At 41.4% G+C, this 20,211-nt stretch overlaps 1 protein-coding gene across 4 annotated transcripts in view; it reads right to left on the bottom strand.

Moving 5' to 3' along the window:
* AKAP7 (A-kinase anchoring protein 7) overlaps nt 1–20,211 on the bottom strand; it is a 144,555-nt gene that overhangs the window by 21,423 nt on the left and 102,921 nt on the right. The window contains exon 1 of one of the 4 annotated variants that reach the window (XM_053287153.1): nt 17,679–17,921. The exons of the other annotated variants lie outside the window; for them this stretch is intronic. Coding sequence (XP_053143128.1) covers nt 17,679–17,727 — 49 coding nt within the window. The 5' untranslated portion in view covers nt 17,728–17,921. Of the gene's footprint in view, nt 1–17,678; nt 17,922–20,211 lie in introns of those variants that run through there. 4 annotated transcript variants of the gene reach the window in all.

The raw sequence follows: 20,211 nt of genomic DNA, 5'->3' as shown, positions 1-20,211 counted from the left end.
CACATCTAGAAGCAGAGGAGAGACAGGGCATCTCTGTGCCCTAGGCAAAGTTTGAAAATTATGCCCCCAAATTAAAGTACAGGAGAACCTCTGTGTTCGCATGGGTTCTGTTCTCTACTGCTACCATGGGTACAGAAACTGCCAATATGGAGGCACTGGGGCAATGGGATTGTGGGGATTAGGTTCCTGGAGGTAGGAAAAATGTTCCAAAAAGGGGGGGGTGGCCCTAAAAATGTGGGGGGAAGTGAGCTATTGTGATCCATGGGTCCCAGGCAGCACAGCAATGCCCTCCTATAGCAAAAAATTGGCTGAAAATTGTGTTCCCCCAATGGCGGCTGAAAATGACCTCCCAGGTCATTTCCGGCCACCCTTGACCTGCAGATATGCAAGAATTAACCCCTTAGTTGCCTTCTCCCAGGCATATACCGAGGCCGGGTGCTGATTCCCCAACTGCAGATTTGCGAGACCGCAGATATGGAGTCTGCAATTAACGAGGTTCTCCTGTATTCACAATTTTGCCTCTCAAAATTGGTTCCTATGCCTGTTCCCGACTTCCACCTGAGATTTTCTGCCCAACTTGTCACTGACATTTGAACTTGGATGGAGAATCTTGGGCAGAAGCCGGGAACGACCACAAGAACTGGAGCCTGGCGAGTTCAGATAACATGCCTGATGCATGTGCTCCCTGGGAACCTCCAGTTCTGATTTTACTTACTATTCTAAGTAACTTACTTGAACTACCCCATACATAACAAGATCCTGCTATCCCTTCCTGTCATCAACAACATATCCATTGCTTTCATGAGAAGCAGATAGTATGTACAGGCTGTAGAATTGGTGAATTACTGTTGAAAGGTGGATTGGATTCTTCTTTGGGGCTGTAGTTATGTCAATAAACCCTTTGTAATTGTTTGAGTAACCCCTTCCTCCCCCACACAAATCGCCAAATATTGTGCGCTACTGCCAACTGAAAGGCTTTCGGTCTTTGTTTTAATGCCTGTGACTTGAAGCATCACAAAATATATGCCATGGAGGGAAGTGGCTTCTGATATTAAAAATATATTTATAAAGTATAATACTTAATAGTTAACATTGTCATTACTTGAATCCATATGTGTGTTCTGCCCTAGATAACTGCCTTGCTCGCCTACTCCTAATCCTGGCTCAGGGGTGTAAATTTTGTGGGGGAGGCAGGGCTCAAGCCCCCCTCCAGGATTTCCCAGACAGAGGAATTCCCCCACCGGGTTGCCAGGTGGGGCGGCGGGGCTCAAGCCCCCCTCCAGATTTCCAAGGGGAGGCAATGCCCCTCCCCCAGCTGCTAGGTAGGATCAGCAAGCTCTCGTGCTCAAGTTAATCAGTCAGATGAATAATACAGTCATCCTGTGTTGTCTTTGTAGCAACTCAGCAAGCTCTTAGGAGGTACAGCTGCCTCTCCGGGCTCTTTCACTCTGTGATTCTCTGATTAGTAGTAGTATAACAAGGAGAAAAGCTAATGGTGCTCTATGCATGCATGTGCTTTGCCCAGAGCGACCCCATTCCCTAAGGGGAATATCTTACAGTGCTCATATGTAGTCTCCCATTCAAATGCAAAGCAGGATGGACCCTGCTTAGCAAAGGGGACAATTCATGCTTGCTACCACAAGTCCTCTCCCCCCATGTGCCCCGTGCCCCCCCGGGGAATTGAGAAGTCTACGGCCCTGTCCTGGCTCTGTCAGGAAGGTAGGAGATGAAGGCAATTCAAGATGGTTCAGTGTTTTCCAACATTCCCTTCATAAAAGTGGAGGTTGGGTCTGTCTTTGGTTTTGTTTTGTCTTTTAGAGTGGATGAGAGGCTTTGGCACTAGGGACAGATTAATATGTTCCAACAATCGGTACATATAATGAGAAAACAGCTATAATATTTATAAAACAGGAACAGTTTTATTTCTCTTTATGAAGGAGAAATAAAAATAAGACGGCAATACATTTCAATATCGTAATAATTAACTTGTATGTTTGTATAGCTAAGATACAAACTGTAACGTCACAATGACATTGTAGTTGTGCTTATCAGTGTTGGCAATTCACTCAAGGCTGTGGTTTTCTCGTAGTAATTGCAGGCATTCATCACAGTTTTTAGTACAGCCTTTTAAAGTTTGGTTTTTATTTACTCCAAAATGTGTGCCAACAGTCTCTTGTTGTACTCCCCGCCTCCTACCAGCTGATGAATTCTGCCTTTATGCCAGAGGCATTTGCATTATCTTCTATCATTATAGATCAGACTACTTAAGTTTCATTAAGACTTGCTTGCTTGCTCTACTTCTTACATTTACCAAGTTCATTTCTGTGAGTACGGATACTCCCTGGGCTTGTTAGCTCCCTCTACCCATGGCTCTCACCAGCTTTCAGCCTCCATCTTGAGTACTCATGGGTTTCAAAACTGCAGGTGACAGACCAGACCAGCATTTCTCCTATCCAGGTTAGCCAGGTTCTCCACCTAAAAGCCAAGCATTTGTTCTCCTTTGCTAGTCTGTTCAGCCTCTTCCCTAGGTCTCAGTAAACACTTCCGGACAATGCCAGGCTGAATGCTCCAGTTATGCCGAGCTGAGTAGGTGTCTATCCAGCACACAGCCAGCCAGCCAACTTCAGCTCAGTAATTTAACCATTTTGAACTTAGGTATGGTTCAAAATGGGAATGATTTCAAAACAGAACCGTCCTTGTGAAATTATTCTTTAAAAGCTTTGCCCCTATGAATGTTAGTAAATGATTTGCCAGCACCAGGCACAGAGGTATACTGGCATCTTTCTACACTTCTGTTTCTATGGAAGAAAGGAGCACATGAATGATACTGCAGCTGATGAAGCTGGTCTCATGAATACCTTCTTGTTTCTTGTTACAAGGGTAGCCAGACCAGATGGAAAGAGAGAGTGTTTCCCCCTATTTAGCGGTGTAGAAGAAGGTATTTCAACTGGTGCCATTTACATATAGGTTAAGGAAAGCTGTATCTGTTCACATCATGCCAGCCACTTCTATATCCCTTTTAAAGGTACAGAAAGCTCTGTGCTCCTGTCTGCCTAGTAACTTAGTTATAACCTTCACTCCCATGTCTAGGCTAGAGCAAATTCTTGCACTGTCCTGGTTTCTGCTTCAGTTTTGATCCTCTATTTACTATATTTATATCTCAGCTTTCTTCCAAGATTGAACTCAAGGCAGTGTACATTATTATTGTTATTTTACCATTACTGATTAAATTTTATACTGTTTTATCCTTAAAATACTCAAAGCAGTATACAAAATTATATTTTGCACAATTAAAACAACAGAAAATGAACAGACAGGAAAAAACCCACATTAGAGCAACTCAAAGATCAATCAGCCAGGGAATGCCTGCTGTAATGAAAATGTTTTTACTTATTGGTTGAAGATAGTCAGTGAGAGGGTCTGCCAAGATTCCAGGGGAAGGGCACTCCCCAATGAAGAAGAAGAAGAAGAAGAAGAAGAAGAAGTGGTAGTAGTAGTAGTAATAATAATGGCCTTCTCCAGGGTCATTGCCAAGTGTGTCTCTGAAAGAGGCAGGGCCCAGATCCAGTTGATCAGGTTAACGCTTGGGTGGGTTCATACAGGAGAAGGTGGTCCTTAAGATACCACAGTTTTCTGGGGTGTCCACACATCAATTTTTTCAATTCGATTTGTGTCCAAATCAAATCACCCCTGATTTGTTTTGTGTCCAAATCTACCCCCCCAAATCACCCCAGATTCAATTTGTATTTATTATTTCTTGTTTACACAGTCAGACAGGTGTTATTGACTGGTTTGTTTTATCCAGACATCGAGTCCTTCCCAAGGACCTGGGATGGCTGAATTTTATTGTCAGTTGTTATAGATATCATCGCAGAATATAGGCTATTCCCAGTAAAGCTGCTTTTTGTAATTGGCTGATGGTGATTTCTGTGGCCCCTATGGTGTTGAGGTGCTCTTCAAGGTCTTTGGGAACTGCACCCAGGGCACCAATTACCACTGGGATTATTTTGGTCTTTTTCTGCCACAGCCTTTCAATTTCAATTTGTAGATCTTTGTATTTGGTGATTTTTTCTATTTCTTTTTCTTCTATTCTGCTATCCCCTGGTATTGCTATGTCGATTATTTTGACTTGTTTTTCTTTCTTCTCCACTACAGTTATATCTTGTGTATTGTGTGGCAGATGTTTGTCTGTTTGTAGTCGGAAGTCCCATAATATTTTTACATCTTCATTTTCTTCAACTTTTTCAATTTTATGGTCCCACCAATGTTTGGCTACAGGTAGCTTGTATTTTTTGCAGATGTTCCAGTGTATCATCCCTGCTACCTTGTCATGCCTTTGTTTGTAGTCAGTCTGACAAGGTAGCAGGGATAATACACTGGAACATCTGCCAAAAAAAAAAAAAAAGCTACCTGTAGCCTGTAGTATTTATTAATTAAATAATAATAATAATAATAATAATAATAATTCGGTTTCTATACCGCCCTTCCAAAAATAGCTCAGGACGGTTTACACAGAGAAATAACAAACAAATAAGATGAAACCCTGTCCCCAAAGGGCTCACATTCTAAAAAGAAACATAAGATAGACACCAGCAACAGTCACTGGAAGTACTGTGCTGGGGGTGGATAGGGCCAGTTACTCTCCCACTGCTAAATAAAGAGAATCACCATGGTAAAAGGTGCCTCTTTGGCCAGTTAGCAGGGGTTTATTTATTATTTGATTTGATTCAATTTGGATTTGGATTTAACAGGGTTCTAGGGGCACCAAATTTGGGTGGTGGGTAGGTCCCCATGGGTGCCACCTACTACCCAAATTTCATATTGGTGGGACACTTGGTTGATTTTTAATGAATTTCTTTAGTTTTACTGATTTTGTATATTTCCGCCATAGGAAAAAATGGGGATTCGAAGTTGCCCTATCCTAACCCTAACATGGATCCCCAGCTTTCATTTTTAAAAAATAGCTGAGCTCTAGCCCTTGTAGAAGTGGAGTTATGGAGCAAAATGTGCGGTCATTATTTTTCAAGTGTTTGGATTCTTTGGTGTATAATAACTTTTCCTCACAATGAATCCCTGTGAGGATTCATTGCACACCTTCATTTCTTCTGTTCATTTTGACTGTCATTGGACAGTGGCAAATGTCAACTGCCATGTGCCAACTACACCCTGCCCCTGCAAAGCAGTGGGGTTCTCAGTTTATTTTTTAGGAATATTGAAGTGTTTAGATTCTTTGGTGTCTAATAACTTTTCCTCATAATGAATCCCTATGAGGATTCATTATACACCTTTGTTTCTTCTGTTCATTTTAAGTATGGGTGACAGTAGTCAGATCTGCTCTTCTCATGAAAAGACACAGCTGGCACACCAGGTGGACTCCTGGCCACAGCCATCACTGGGACATAGGTCCAGGACTGGACCTTGTGAAAGGGCTACACCTTACAAAACAGGTACTTCACTTAAACCTGGGGCAACTTTTCTACTGACTAAAAGCACCCCATCTTGCCCAGGTTTAATTTTAGCTTGTTTGCCCACACTCAGTCCCTTACTACCTTCAACTACCAGTTCAGGACTTCAGATGCTTCCCTAGGATCAAATAGAAAAGAGAGATAGAGCTGGGAGTCATCTGCATATGGATGACAACCCTGCCCAAACCCCTGATAACCTATCTCAATGGGGTATAATAAGGGGGAGCGGATGGAACTCTGAGTGCCCCCACAGTTCAGCAACTATAGGGTCAAACACTACTTCTCTATAACCACCTTCTGGAACCTGCTCTCCAGGTAGGACTAAAGCCAATTCAGTACAGTATAGGCCTCTTAGTCCCAGCCCAGCTAGGTGGTCCAGAGGGATAGTTGATAGTACTGAATACCACTGAAAAATCCAGCAGAATCCATAGGGATGCAACTGAACTGCCCAGTTCCTTGAGTAGATCCTCAACTAGGGTGACCAAAGCAGTTTGTATCTCAAATTGAGGGTAGAAGCTGGGCTGAAATGGATCCAGTTAATCAGTTTCATCTAAGACTTTTGGAAGCTGGGCCACCACTATCCTCTCAAACACCTTGACCAAGAAAGGAAATTAGAAACATGCCTACAGTTATTCAGGCATGATGGATTTTGTGAACATTCTCTAAGAGAGGTTCATGACCTCCTTTAGCAGGGCTGGCACAAAGCATTTGTGGAGGCATTTACAACCCTTGCCACTTGATCTACACAGGATTCTAAGAAGTCTCTCATTCAAGCACTGACGGACCTAGACCTGTATAGCTTCAGCAAGGTTGCTGCGTCATCTGCCTTCAGACCAAGCCCTGGATTCTCTAGGAAACTGATGCTAAGATATGGTCTGCTACAGACAAAATTTATAAATGTATTGTTCCAAACAGCCTTGGAAATGAAGTTTTCTATGAACGGCAACAAGAGTTCTTACTTAATTTTAATAAACCCAGGAGCAAACCAATTAAAGAACTGAACTAATATACAGGTGAAACTCGGAAAATTAGAATATCGTGCAAAAGTCCATTAATTTCAGTAATGCAAATTAAAAGGTGAAACTGATATATGAGACAGACGCATTACATGCAAAGCGAGATAAGTCAAGCCTTAATTTGTTATAATTGTGATGATCATGGCGTACAGCTCATGAAAACCCCAAATCCACAATCCCAGAAAATTAGAATATTACATGGAACCAAGAAGACAAGGATTGAAGAATAGAACAATATCGGACCTCTGAAAAGTATACAGTGTACTGTGCTTGACTGGCCAGCAAACTCGCCTGACCTGACCCCATAGAGAATCTATGGGGCATTGCCAAGAGAAGGATGAGAGACATGAGACCAAACAATGCAGAATTGCTGAAGGCCGCTAATGAAGCATCCTGGTCTTCCATAATACCTCATCAGTGCCACAGGCTGATAGCATCCATGCCACGCCGCATTGAGGCAGTAATTGCTGCAAAAGGGGCCCAAACCAAGTACTGAATACATATGCATGCTTATACTTTTCAGAGGTCCGATATTGTTCTATTCTTCAATCCTTGTCTTCTTGGTTCCATGTAATATTCTAATTTTCTGAGATTGTGGATTTGGGGTTTTCATGAGCTGTACGCCATGATCATCACAATTATAACAAATTAAGGCTTGACTTATCTCGCTTTGCATGTAATGCATCTGTCTCATATATCAGTTTCACCTTTTAATTTGCATTACTGAAATTAATGGACTTTTGCACGATATTCTAATTTTCCGAGTTTCACCTGTATATAAAGAGCCTGTTTGCTTTTCTATCTAAATCTTTGCTTACATTGGAATGGCCGTTTGAATCTAATGATAAGGGGAAATAATGAACAAAAACCTTGACAGATACAACTGCTGGAATTATTTTGTGTTGCCCAGTTTTTTCCAAACACATCTTTCACATAGAATGGCCTTGTAATGCTGTATAAATCATAAGCAGAGTAAATGCTTTAAACAGGCAGTAAAAAACAACAACACAGTAAGATAAAAAGATTATTGTATATTGTGACAACTGGCTCAAATTCCCTTTGTCTTTGAAGGTTTCTTTTTCTTCTTCTTTTAAAGCTAAACAACAATCAACATGGCTACATCCCATTGCACCTATTCTGTTCTATTCACCACAAGCAACATTGTCAAATTTCATTGCTTGTATTCTGTTCTATTGCTCTCCTGTGACAGTAGCCCTATCCACATTATGTTCAGTGCATGTACAATCATTGTGTAGTGGTCATCCTAACTGCAAGGCCATTGTGCTAACGCAAGGCTGTCGTGCTAGCTAGTTGTGCTAAGTGTACAGTACATACACATCTTTCTAGAGAGTGTATGCAACCATATACAGTTATTCACACATTATGTCCCAAGCAGTACAGTAGTCCCCTTCCTATCTGTATCCTGCATTTCATGGGGCCTGTACACTTTTAAAATGAATGCATGTAGAGTCATTCCCACAAAAACATGTACATATGTAGGTTCACCTCTATGGATGTATCGTGTAATGTCTGAATAGGACATTACACTCTCTAGGATGGAAACACTTGTGCAAGAACCATGCGGCACAGCTTCCTACATCCTTGAGGAAACCTCCCCTGTAAAGTTTGCAGACTGAACATAAGAGATGCCTGACTGGGTCATTACAAGGGTCTAGCTATAAATAGCATCAATGACTCAAACCAAACCTGTACTAAAAACTGGAACCAACTTTATATTTTCCCAAACTGGAACAGAACCTAAACCATTATTGAGAAGACTTCACAGCAACAACAGATGTGTTTATCCTGAACCAGAACTGAAGCTTAAAAAACAAGTTGTTCTAGTAAAAACTAATCTGCCTACTTTCTTTTCATTATTCCTACAACTGGACTAAATTTGGTCCAAATCGTTTAGGCAGTTCACAAGTTAGCCCACTTGTGCCTCAAATGTTCATCCTTCCACCATCTTGAATTGGGGTGGATGACATCATCATAAACTATGCATTTGAGGTGTCCGTACAACTGTACCAAATTTGGTCCAAATCAGTTCCCACTTGCACCTCAAACGTTCACATGTCCATCTTCAAACTACACCTTTAAGCTGTCCCTATGTGTCCCTAAATCAATAGCAAATTTGGTCCAAATTGGTTAGGTGGTTCACAAGCCCAATTGTGCCTCAAATGTTCACGTATCTACCATCTTGAATTGGGGTAGATGACATAATCACAAACCACGCCATTGAGGTGTCCCTGTGTGTCACTCACTACAGCTGTAGCAAATTTGGTTCAGATTAGTTAGGTGGTCCGCAAGTTAGCCCTCTTGCGCCTCAAACGTTCACACATCCACCATCTTGGATTGGGGTGGAGAACATCATTACAAACTACACCACTGAGGTGTCCCTATGTGTCACTCACTACAACTGTATCAAATTTAGTTAAAATCAGTTAGATGACCCACAAATTAGCCCACGTGCCTCAAACATTTACGCATCCACCATCCTGAATCAGGGTGGATGACATCATCACACCTATGCCATTGAGGTGTCCCTACACTTACTTGTTTGTTTGTTTGATTGATTGATTGATTTCTATACTGCCCCATCAAAAATAGCTCAGGGCGGTTTACACAGAGAAATAACAAATAAATAAGATGGCTCCCTGTCCCCAAAGGGCTCACAATCTAAAAAGAAATGTAAGATAGACACCAGCAACAGTCACTGGAGGTATTGTGCTGGGGGTGGATAGGGCCAGTTACTCTCCCACTGCTAAATAAAAGAGAATCACCACGTTAAAATGTGCCTCTCTGCCAAGTTAGCACACTTGTAGCAAATTTGGTTCAAATCGGTTAGGTGGTTCACAAGTTAGCCCACTTGCGCCTCAAACATTTACATATCTGCCATCTTGAATTGGGGTGAATGACATCTCCACAAACTATGCCTTTTAGGTGTCCCTATGTGTCCTTACAATTGTACCCGATTTGCTTCATATTGGTCCAGACACTGCAAAGCTGATGGGACACACACACGGGCACACAGACACACTTGGACACACACACGGAATGCTGGGTGATCTCATAAGCCTACAGGAAAGCAGGCTAAAAAAAAAAAAAGGTTCAGAATAATGAGGATTCTATTATATGTGCCACCAGCTCCCTCACTAATTTTAAGATAATGTCTTCTTCACCATGAGTCCCACCACCTGTTAAGATCATGCAGAGAGATTCGCCTGTGGCTGCCGCCAACTCATTTGGCAGCTACTTAGGAACGGGCCTTCTCTGTTGCTGCCCCTGGACTTTGGAATACGCTCCATGTTGAAATATGAGCTTCCCCATCTCTGGCAACTTTTAGAAAGGCACTGAAGACACATTTATTCACCCAGGCTTTTAATTAGATGTATGGTTTTAAATTTTATTGTTGGTTTTAAATGATTTTTAACATTTAAATGATTTTTAACGTTTAAATGGTTTGGTTTGGATTTTAATTGTTAATTGATTTTAATTGTTTTTATTTTGTTATAAACTGCCCTGAGCAATTTTTGGAAGGGCAATATAGAAATCAAATCAAATCAAATCAAATAATAAATAAATAAATAACTTCTACTAGAATGGACTGTACAAACATCAACACAATATTTGAGAGGATTTTTATACATATTGAGTTTCTCCAGACATCTGTACGCTCTTCTTCAAGGTCTGGGTTTGAGAAGCAGCAGGCAGAATGGAGGCCTACTGCTTTGAGGGTGCACTCCATTGTAGCATACTGTGAAAGAAAGTAAGCAGCCTGATGGAAGGTGGGAGAGCAGCATCTCTGTGCACTGCAGACGTTCATGTTATAGTTAGACAGTCTCTGTGACAGTTAAAATGCTGGCTGAAAGCTTCCCACCACCTATAGGCCCAGAATATGCATAGGTGTTGGTTTAGAAAGTGATATTTCTTACATACAGGCTGTGTGTGGCAGTTACACCCAAGTCTCAGTCAATACAGAGTAAAGCAGATTGCCAATGTCCAAGATCAGAGGTAGATAGCTCCCAAATACTAAAGAAAGAATCTGGGCGTTATGAGGATGTGTAGTATGACTAGTGAGTGAATTGTTGCACTTTTAAAAGTTTAAACTTCCTACGTCTTTCAGTTAGATTACATCTTTAAATAGAAAGTAATTTTGAAGAATTAGCATATCACCAGTGTCCTTTCACAATTTCTCTCCCGCATTCCATCTTCTTGAACAAATCCTTTCTTAGTATATCCAATCAGAGTTAGGATGAAGTAGCAAAATTGATACTAATCCACATATCATATATGCAAACCAGCATCATAATGTATCATAATCAGCATTTATAACCAATCCCTCCTCATAAACTAGAACTGAGCTGGTTGACCAAGATGTACCAAACTGATTTTCCCAACTGTGCTGCTTTACAATCAATCAATTTTATTACAGCCATAGGCCATACAAAAGACATAAAAAAGCATTAAAACAAAATATTATACATAGTAAACATAATAAAACAGTAAGCTCCTATGAATTAGACCTTAAACAAGATCTTAACCTGATAGCAACATAAAAGAATTCCGCCACCACTTTAGTGACCTCATTATTTTGGTCCTCAAGACAGAAGTTCAAATAGAAGAGGTTGGCTCTTCCTGGAAATTGCTCTAACAAAGGGAATATAAGTTCTTTCCTGGTACCACAGTAAAGAGAGCAATATAACAACACATGCGAAACTGTTTCAGGGAGGCCTGCACCACAAAGGCATAAGCCAGAGTCTGGCAATCCCTTATCAAATCTTTTCTCCAAAAGGGCTGAGGGCAGCACATTCATATGAGCCCTGGTAAATGCTATCCTAAACTTTAAAAAGTGTAGGGAAGCTAGACAATTAACACTGCTATTCCCCGAAGAGGGCATGTTCCCAAAGAATAAAGGAGAACAGGTCCTGTTTCCCCAAGAAACAAGATTCTGATCCTCAATGTCATGGAGACGTTGTAAAAGTATATCCTTTGACTTCTCAATTCCCATAAGTAGAATTTCAGAAGGAGATAGACCCATTTGCAGTATTTTATTGTTGACATATGACAGCCAAGGCCTAGGGAAAGAGTCCCTCCATAAAAACCAAAAGTAGGAGGGCTCCCGATATTCCAAGCAAAGTTTAATCCATTTAATAAAGGTACGTTCCCATGCTTTAGAGGAAATAGTAAGGGAGCCAGACTATAAACATAATGCTGAAAAGGTACACATCTGGGTACCACAAAAATACCTACTGTGCTGTTATGTTTCTCCTAGCAGGAAAACATAGTGTACTATTATGATGGCAGCAAGACTGAATCTGGGCACCGTTTGCCATTTGACTCCTTGTCAATTGCATGGCTGAAACACGGTGATGAAGATGTGTACATCTTCAAATCAGGCAGTTCTGTAAAAGTGCAAGTATGTCTAGAAGTCTTTCATAAATATACACTCTATTTCATGTTATATTTACATATATATTTTATCTCAAAAGTTGAAAAGAAAATTGCTGATTCTTGCCTTTATACATTTTTCTCAAGTGACATATAACACTTTGAGTTCTCCTTCCCGTATCCTCTATAATAAAAGGCTTGAGTGTGCGCCCATGTCCTTTTCCGGCCCGTGTCTTTCTCGGCCGTTCTGGGCATGCATGGAGCTGTCCAGACACGGGCGGCCATGTTGGGGCTGGGAGAAGAAGCGGCAGGCCAAGGAGAACCAGCCGCCGCCAACGCCGGGAGGAGAGTGTGGGCGAGGTGGCGGCGGAGCCGCGGCCTCGGCCAGAGGTGGCGGCAGCTGCGGCGGGGCAACTGGCCCTGATGGCGGTGGCGGCCGCCGCGGGAGAACGGGCAAGGCGGCGGCGGAGCCACAGTCTCAGCAAGAGGTGGCAGTGACTGGGGTGGGGAGAACTGGGCCCGCTGGCGGCCGCACTCGGGGGGCGGGGGCGGTCTACTAGCGCCCGTTAATCTAACGGGCTGAAAATTGCTAGTGTTTGAATGAATCCCCAACTCCAAAAGAGAACTTTTGTATAAAAATAAAATTTGAAGGGTGGATGTGTGGAGGCTGCGAAACCAGAAGTGTACTGGGTAGCTCCTACTAACAGACAAGAAGGTCTGGAAGAATTCACTAAGTTTACAAACCCAATTTTTAATTACCTCTGTCCCAGTTATCTCACCCCCCCATATGTTACATTTTATCCAAAGGAAAAGAAACACTCAGAAAGTTGAACAGTGGATGTACCTAGTAATTTGGCAGAGATGCTTGTTTGCCCTGCTTTGCAAAGATCTTTATTCTAATCAGTAAATAATAAACTTATTCTTTTTATCATGGTATTCCTCAAGTTTTGGTTCATTTATATCCTATGCTCGCGAGACTACGTAGCCAAAAGCGGTTGAGTGCCGAGAGCAGGGTAACAAGTATTTATATGGTGACAGCGAGGAAAGGGGGGGGGGACCACACTGAACCAATTCCCAAAAAACTAAATTGTCATAGAACATTTTTTTTTAAGCGAGAGAATAAATTACCTCCCTGGAATTGAGAGGGGTGTCAGGGAGGGACCCTGACACTTGTTCGCTGTTGTCCTGAGGGCAGATCTAGAACCAATGGATTAGAACCAATGGATTAGAACCAATAAGTTACAATGTTTTCAGGCTAGACATTAGGAAGCATTCCCTAACTGCAAGAGCTGTTCAACACAGTCTGCCTCATGCAGTGGCAGGTACTTCTTTGCTAGAGGTTTTCAAACAGAGGCTGTACAGGCGTCTGCGAGGGATGCTGTAGCATTTCCTGCATTTAGCAGGGAGCTGGACTGGAAGACCACCAACCGACCTGAGCCATTTTGGAAGGGCGGTATAGAAATTAAATGAATGAATGAAGAAAGAATAAAGTCTCTTCCAGTTCTAAAATGCTATGATTCTATTATGCATTTCTATTGCCACATGCCAACATTCCTTGCATTCTAGGAAATCCCTTCCTCTCCTTCGCTTTTTTAACAAAATTTGTCAACAGTGAACTTGTCTTTCAGTGACATTTTCTCCTTAGTGTTTCATCATCCTATGTGCCTGTCAATGCCAGGGCTCACTCCTTAATTTTGCCATGCTGACTTAGAATAAAACACAGCTAAAGTCCCTTTGACTGCCTGACCATTTGACCTGACTTCTCTGGGTGACTGATCTTCGCTTCCAACCAGTTCCTGAACAAGTAAGCAGAAAGAGGGTTCTGGTTGACTGGTTGAGAGTTTATTTATTTATTCTTAAATTTATATACTGTCTTTCATTAAAACAATCCCAAGGTGGGATTGACTCCAAATGTCTTGATTGCTGCAAAGAGTCCTGTCCTCCTGCCTCTTATCCTTCTTATTCTTCAGTGAGTCTGTTCCCAGAAAATTCGACCAACTTTAAATTCTAGACTATGGCTGACATCCTGACTAACAGTGCAAGTGCATTAGCAGAGTCTGTGGGGACGCAGTGGGAGCCCTCATGCAACTCCCCAGTCCTATTGCACTCACGCTTTAGTGCAAGAGCACTAATATTTCCTAGCACACTGCCTGCACTCCAGAAACACTCTGCGAGAGTGGAAATACATCACTGACCATCAGTGACATATTTCTGCTCTTACAGAGTTTTTCCGAAACACAGGCATCCCTAGGAAGTATTAATGTTCAAGTGCAAGAGGACTGCACGAGGGCTCCCACTTGTTCACACAGACCCTACTAGAGCAGGTGCTTCATTAAAATGTCAGCCATTGTCCTTTTTATTTCTCAAAAAGGAGCCAGGAACAACAGGAGTTCAATCTTCCATCTCTAGTGAATTCCCAGGATTAGCCCTGCCCCCTTTTCCACAACTGTTATTGGCTGTGGAGGGGAAGACCTAAAACTGTTATTAGCTGTGGAGGAGAAGACCTATGGACACAATTTTGTGCCTGTAGGGTTTTTTCCAGCTTTGGAGGAGGTGATTTGGATTGGCGCCATGGCATGGGGGGAAAGGGCTAGACCCCACTCCTCCTGTGGCCTTGATCAATATCCCCACTTTCATCCCATGCTTACCTTTTGAAAAAGAAAAAGACTGTAGGAGTTCCAGTCATGGAGCTCTCATATCACAGCTAGTTTGGTCCTCTCTGAGGTAGCAAACACATGCCTGAGCTGTACCACTTTAGAATGCTGCTGGGGAATTGTACTCTATGATAAAATTCCCTACACACAGATCTAGATGTTAGAAAAAATTCTAGCCTAGCCTTCTCCCTGACATGCTAATTTTCTATATGCAATATTTTTGTATGTGGGAGAGCATTCAAACAATTGAGTTCCCACCTGCAGCCTGATGTGGTACACCTCAGACACAGGTTTACCACTTCAACAAGATATAGGCCACTGTTTCATCTTTACTACTCTCTATCTAAGCCTGCTTTATATCCTGTCAAAACACAATTTATAGCCCAAACCTGATCATCCACAAAACCTTCTGAGATTTACTTCCTTGCCCTAATTATCCCATTGGTTAAAAAAAACTAAGCTGTGTGACACGAGCTTAATTTTATAAATTTTGCATTCATTATTATTCATATACTACATAAATAATTATGATTGCCAGGAGAGAAGAGCTAGAAGGAGAGTCTGACTGTGTCTCCGGCTCTTTTTGGAATATAATAAATGTAAAAGCTGGAAATTACATTTCTTGTATCAAAACAAACAGTATTATGCTGGCTGCCTAATAGCAGTGCCTACTGGGTAAAAACCAGAATTGATGTGCATTAAAAAGAACTTCTGCTGACATTTTTCTGAAGTGAAAATATTGTGTTGTATGACCACTCCACCCAGCCTTCAGGGCAGATGTCCTTCTTAGGGAGCTAACCAGCATTTTGACTAAACCTGCATCTGCTTTGTTATACTCTCGTTAACCTGTTGTCATTCAAGCCAATATCTTCTTATTGGCAAAGTAAGTCCTGAGTTCTGATTGATCATCCTATTTATTCAGAGTCATCTGTAGCTGGTTTATTTGTATAATGAACCATCTGCTTGTATGATCCTAACCTTGTCTTCCTTGACTTTTCCTCTTTTGGTTTCAACATCTTGCCAGTTCTGACATAAAGCCCCACCCTCTAACTGATGTTGTGGTTGTTTCTACCTTCCTCCAATTCCACTTCAGTCTAGTTCCTATCCTGTTCCAGTTGTGTATCATCATCCTCCAGCTGAAAGACCTCAGGAAGCACACCTTCTCCACTCATAGAATGATCTTCCAGGCAACCAATTTAGATCCTCCACCAACTCCCCTGATTTATTCATGCAAAGAGTATCCACACTCTGGGGCTATCTACATGAACGCGCATGCACACAGTTGGGCAGGCAGCGGGGGGCGGGGAGGAAAGGTTCAACCTACCTTCCCGCAACTGCTCGTATCCTGCACCCACATGACTTGAGCTGCCGGGACCAGTGAGGATGACTATCTGCGCTGCTCCCAGCAACACGGGTAAACAGAGGCTGGGACCCGTTGTCTAAGAATCCCATAGAATCCCTGAGCATAGTGAACTGGAGGATTCCCCCAGGGGATAGGTGCTCCAGATGCTTGTCTGTATCAGCTTGAGCTGTACACGATCCCAGGAGCTAGGTTAAGGGCACATTTGCGCCCTTAACCTTGGCTAAGGGCTGGGCTTTGCCGTTGGGTTTAACACCACAGCATCGCATGGATCCCAGTTCTCATGGGCAGCCAAACCCAGGCTTGGCTGCTTAAGCCTGGTCTTGACTGCTCATGAGCAGCCTCTCTGGTTCTTTACAGATATGAAAGTCATCCACACAATCAAAAACTGTGTGCTACCCGGGTTTGGGAGCTTTGTGTGCTCCCAATGTTTGCTTGTGTGAAAGCAAGGTAGGAGGAAAACCTGGGTAGAAATGATTGTGTGGAAGCAAGGTTGGAGGAAAAGCCACCTAGGTTTTTCTCCTACCTTGTTTCCACACAATCACTTCTACCCAGGTTTTCCTCCTACCTTGCTTTCACACAACTGAAAATTGGGAGCACACAAAGCTCCCAAAACCGGGTAGAACACAGTTTTTTTTATTTTGTGAATGACCTCATGTATTATACATCAAAATTTGGCAGACTAAGTTGAAAGATATCCTGCTACTTTCTATTCTACATTGAACCGACTGTCTTTTTCTTATATGACATAAAAGTTATTCAAAATTATTGGCAGAGATGTTATAGTAGCTACTTTATTAAACCATGTTCACTAATCTTTCTGGTCAGTTAAATAATTATGTCTAATTGTATTTGTCCATGAATAATTTCCCAATAGTCATGAAAGAGCAGGAAACACAAACCAGATGTTTTTTTAAAAAATGGATCTCCAGGTCCAAATATATGAACCTCATTATATGAACCTCATTAAAACTCAATTTGGAAGCATTGTGACAAGCATCTGGCTTGATTCCCTGACAGCAAGGCTGAACACATTTCATTTAGTAAAAAGTCAAAGGTATGTATTTCATTGTGTGGCCAAGCTTGGAACTGACAATGCTCTAAAGCATATCATTTAAAACAAAAACAAAAACACAATGCTCTAGTGAAATCAGTGATGTTTTGTTAACACAATTTAAAAAACGTTTTCTCTGGTGCAACTTATTTTCTGCAGTTTGAACTAAAATGGAAATATGTCTGATAATCATTTGAAAAAGAGGAATCTATTTGTGGAAGATGCTAAAGAAATAAAAACAACAACAAAAGTACTAGTTATTTCTTTTCTGATCCTTAAAGTACACCATAGCTAAAATCTTCAGGCTTTCAGACCTCCATTTCTGCTATAGATTACTAGCAAGAATTGCCTTCAATAAGCGTTAGCCTTTAACATAAAAATACTGCCCTATCAGTGCACATCTAAGTTAAAAAAATAAATAAAACCACCTTAATTCAATATTAGGATGCTACCCTTTAATCATATACACTAACAGAAATAACCTTCCATAATTCAGTTAAAATTATAATTTGTCTCAGTTACTAAGAAATCTAGCACGCTGTGCATGTAAATTTATATATTCAGCCATTCAACTTCCACCTACCTATACTCAGTCAGCCTTTTGCAGCTAAGTAATTAAAAACAGGGAAGAAACCCCAAAGAAATAAATCTGTCTTTTCCCAGCTGTAAACTACACTCTACAATACAGCACCCAGCATTCAAGAAGACTCCAGCACTGCACAAAGCAGTCAGACTTACTGATTTTCTCCTCATCTCTACCGAAAGGATAGCAACAGAGTTGACCCATGGCATCTACTGCTTTATTTTCTTCCTCGTCCTCTCAGTGTACACCCCAAACTGCAAACTGAAGATCGATCTAGACTCTGAAGGAAAACTGTTCATTCTACTGTGAGGAGAGAGATAAGCAGGCACACACAGGAGAGGGAAAGCCAGCAAGCCGTGTGCTGTGATGAACGAAAAAAGCTCCACCTCCTTGTCCTCATGTAAATGCTTTAGCACGGATAGTTGAAAGGAGGGGAAAGTCACTTTTGCCATCTGGACTGGGTGGGTACTGTTTTCCAAACATACTGTGCCCCATACATTTCACAGCTTACTTGCAGGGATTCAGAAAACTAAGAAACTGTGCTTTGTTGCCACAAAAAACAGAAATAAAAATAGATGTATAATAGCAACTTATCAAACTTTATATTAATCCTAGACTTGGGAAGTATTATAGCTAGTGATGTTTTCCCACTTTCTTTCCTGACCAGGATTCTGTGCTTTTAAAAGTCACAAGACTGTCAGGAATACAAGAGGTGCAGCATTTCCCAGTATTGCACTGAGAAAAGCTACATCTGTTATATTCTTGCCTGTCTTACAACTTTCAAAGGTGTGGTACCCTTAGCAGAAAATGTGGCAACTCTAGTTGGTTTGGCTAGTTGCATATTTTACTGATTTGTATAATTTTCCTTTCTCTTCCTCAACTTTGAGCTCAGAGAAAATGTGAAAACCTGTTAGACTGCAATTAACACAAAATGATTAGATAACATCCTATTGTAATTCATAGAATCACAGAATATTATAATTGGAAGGGACCTTGGAGGACTTCTAGTCCAACCCCTGATCACTGCAGGAACATAATTCATTACAGAAAAACATTAATTAGAAGTAGGGAAATGCTTACTGAGCACACCCTCCAACATGTCCTACAAAATATTCCATAGGCTGAAAAAGTGACAGGCACTGAATTGAAAGAATGGAAGAGATATCCAATGGCCTAGTTCAGTCTTTTAAGGCAGGCTCCCTTACACCTAAAACATTCCCAACAGAAAGTCCTTTGCTAGAAAAACTGTGAAGTAGGAGATTGTATTATTTCCCCAGTTTATTTCTCTACTGAACTGCTTTCATATCTTTATCTAATGGCTAATAGTCTGGGGTCAGGTTATTTCAAGGATCACCTGCTTCTGTATGAACCTGCCTGTACCCTAAGTTTGGCTCCAGAGGGCCTGCTCCCTGGTCTGTTTTAAATTTGCATATGTATGGCAGGTATCAGAGACTGCGGGGCTATTCACATGACCGGACGGGCGGGGGAGCAGGCGGTCGGAGGGAAGGCTGTACAAATCTTACCTTGCCCCCCAGACAATCACACACATGTTTTCAAAATGTGCTGAAGGCCATTCTTGCTCAAAAGGCCTTCTGAAAAAAAACTTTTAGATCAGTTTTAGGCAGCTGCTTTTGTATTTATTTATTTATTTATTTTTATTTCATTTTTATATCCCACTCTTCCTCCAAGGAGCCCAGAGTGGTGTACTACATACTTAAGTTTCTCCTCACAACAACCCTGTGAAGTAGGTTAGGCTGAGAGAGAAGTGACTGGCCCAGAGTCACCCAGCTAGTATCATGGCTGAATAGGGATTTGAACTTGGGTCTCCCCGGTCCTAATCCAGCACTCTAACCACTACACCATGCTGGCTTAAGTTTAGTGTAGTTTATATTGTGGCTTATTGGGTTTTGTTTTGTTTTTAACTTAGGGTTTTATTGTAAGCCACCTTGTGCTTCTTTCTAACAAGGAAAGGCAGGTTAAAATTCAACAACATAAAACCACAAACAACAAATAACTGAAATCTATGGCTTGAAGACAACAACCCTCTATAAGATTGCCCACAGAAACATGCAAAGCTGCTGCCAGGCTCATGACCTGGAAAGAATCATGCAAAGGCACTGATTTATGAGCTGGTATGTCTACCTGGGCCTAAACATGCAGCTCTACTGATCATAAACCTGGAAGTTAGACTCACTGATCTCAGAATGAGGTATGAGTCACGCAACCTTTGTTCTTTTTACCATGTCATTAATAGCTATAGTAGCCAATTGTAAGAGGAATTACTTTCTTTCAAATAGAAAAGTAGAGGGATATTATTTTTAATATTTAATTACACTGATTTCTCAGAACAATGGGAACAGAACGCAATGTCCTGACAACGTTGAGGGCTGTTCCATTATCATTTTGCTTCCAAAGCAGGGACAGAAAAAGTCGGATGGTGCTTTCATGGAAATATTGGTCTTTTCTTTTAAAAAACAAACCAAAAAAACACAGAACACTAGGAAGAGACAACACCTTCTAAATCATTCTGATATGACAGAATGGACTGTAAAACTGTAGCAGGCACATTAACAAATTCATCTCCATTTTGTAATAAAGCATGTCCTATCTAAGCAGAAACTGTCAGCCTGTCTAATCATAACTAAGGGGAAAGCACATGACCCATATTCTAAAGTACAAATGAATTAA

This window comes from Hemicordylus capensis, chromosome 1 (assembly GCF_027244095.1).
Source record: "Hemicordylus capensis ecotype Gifberg chromosome 1, rHemCap1.1.pri, whole genome shotgun sequence".
In the NCBI taxonomy this organism is placed as follows: Eukaryota; Metazoa; Chordata; class Lepidosauria; order Squamata; family Cordylidae; genus Hemicordylus; species Hemicordylus capensis.
This window is presented reverse-complemented; position numbering and strand designations above follow the sequence as displayed.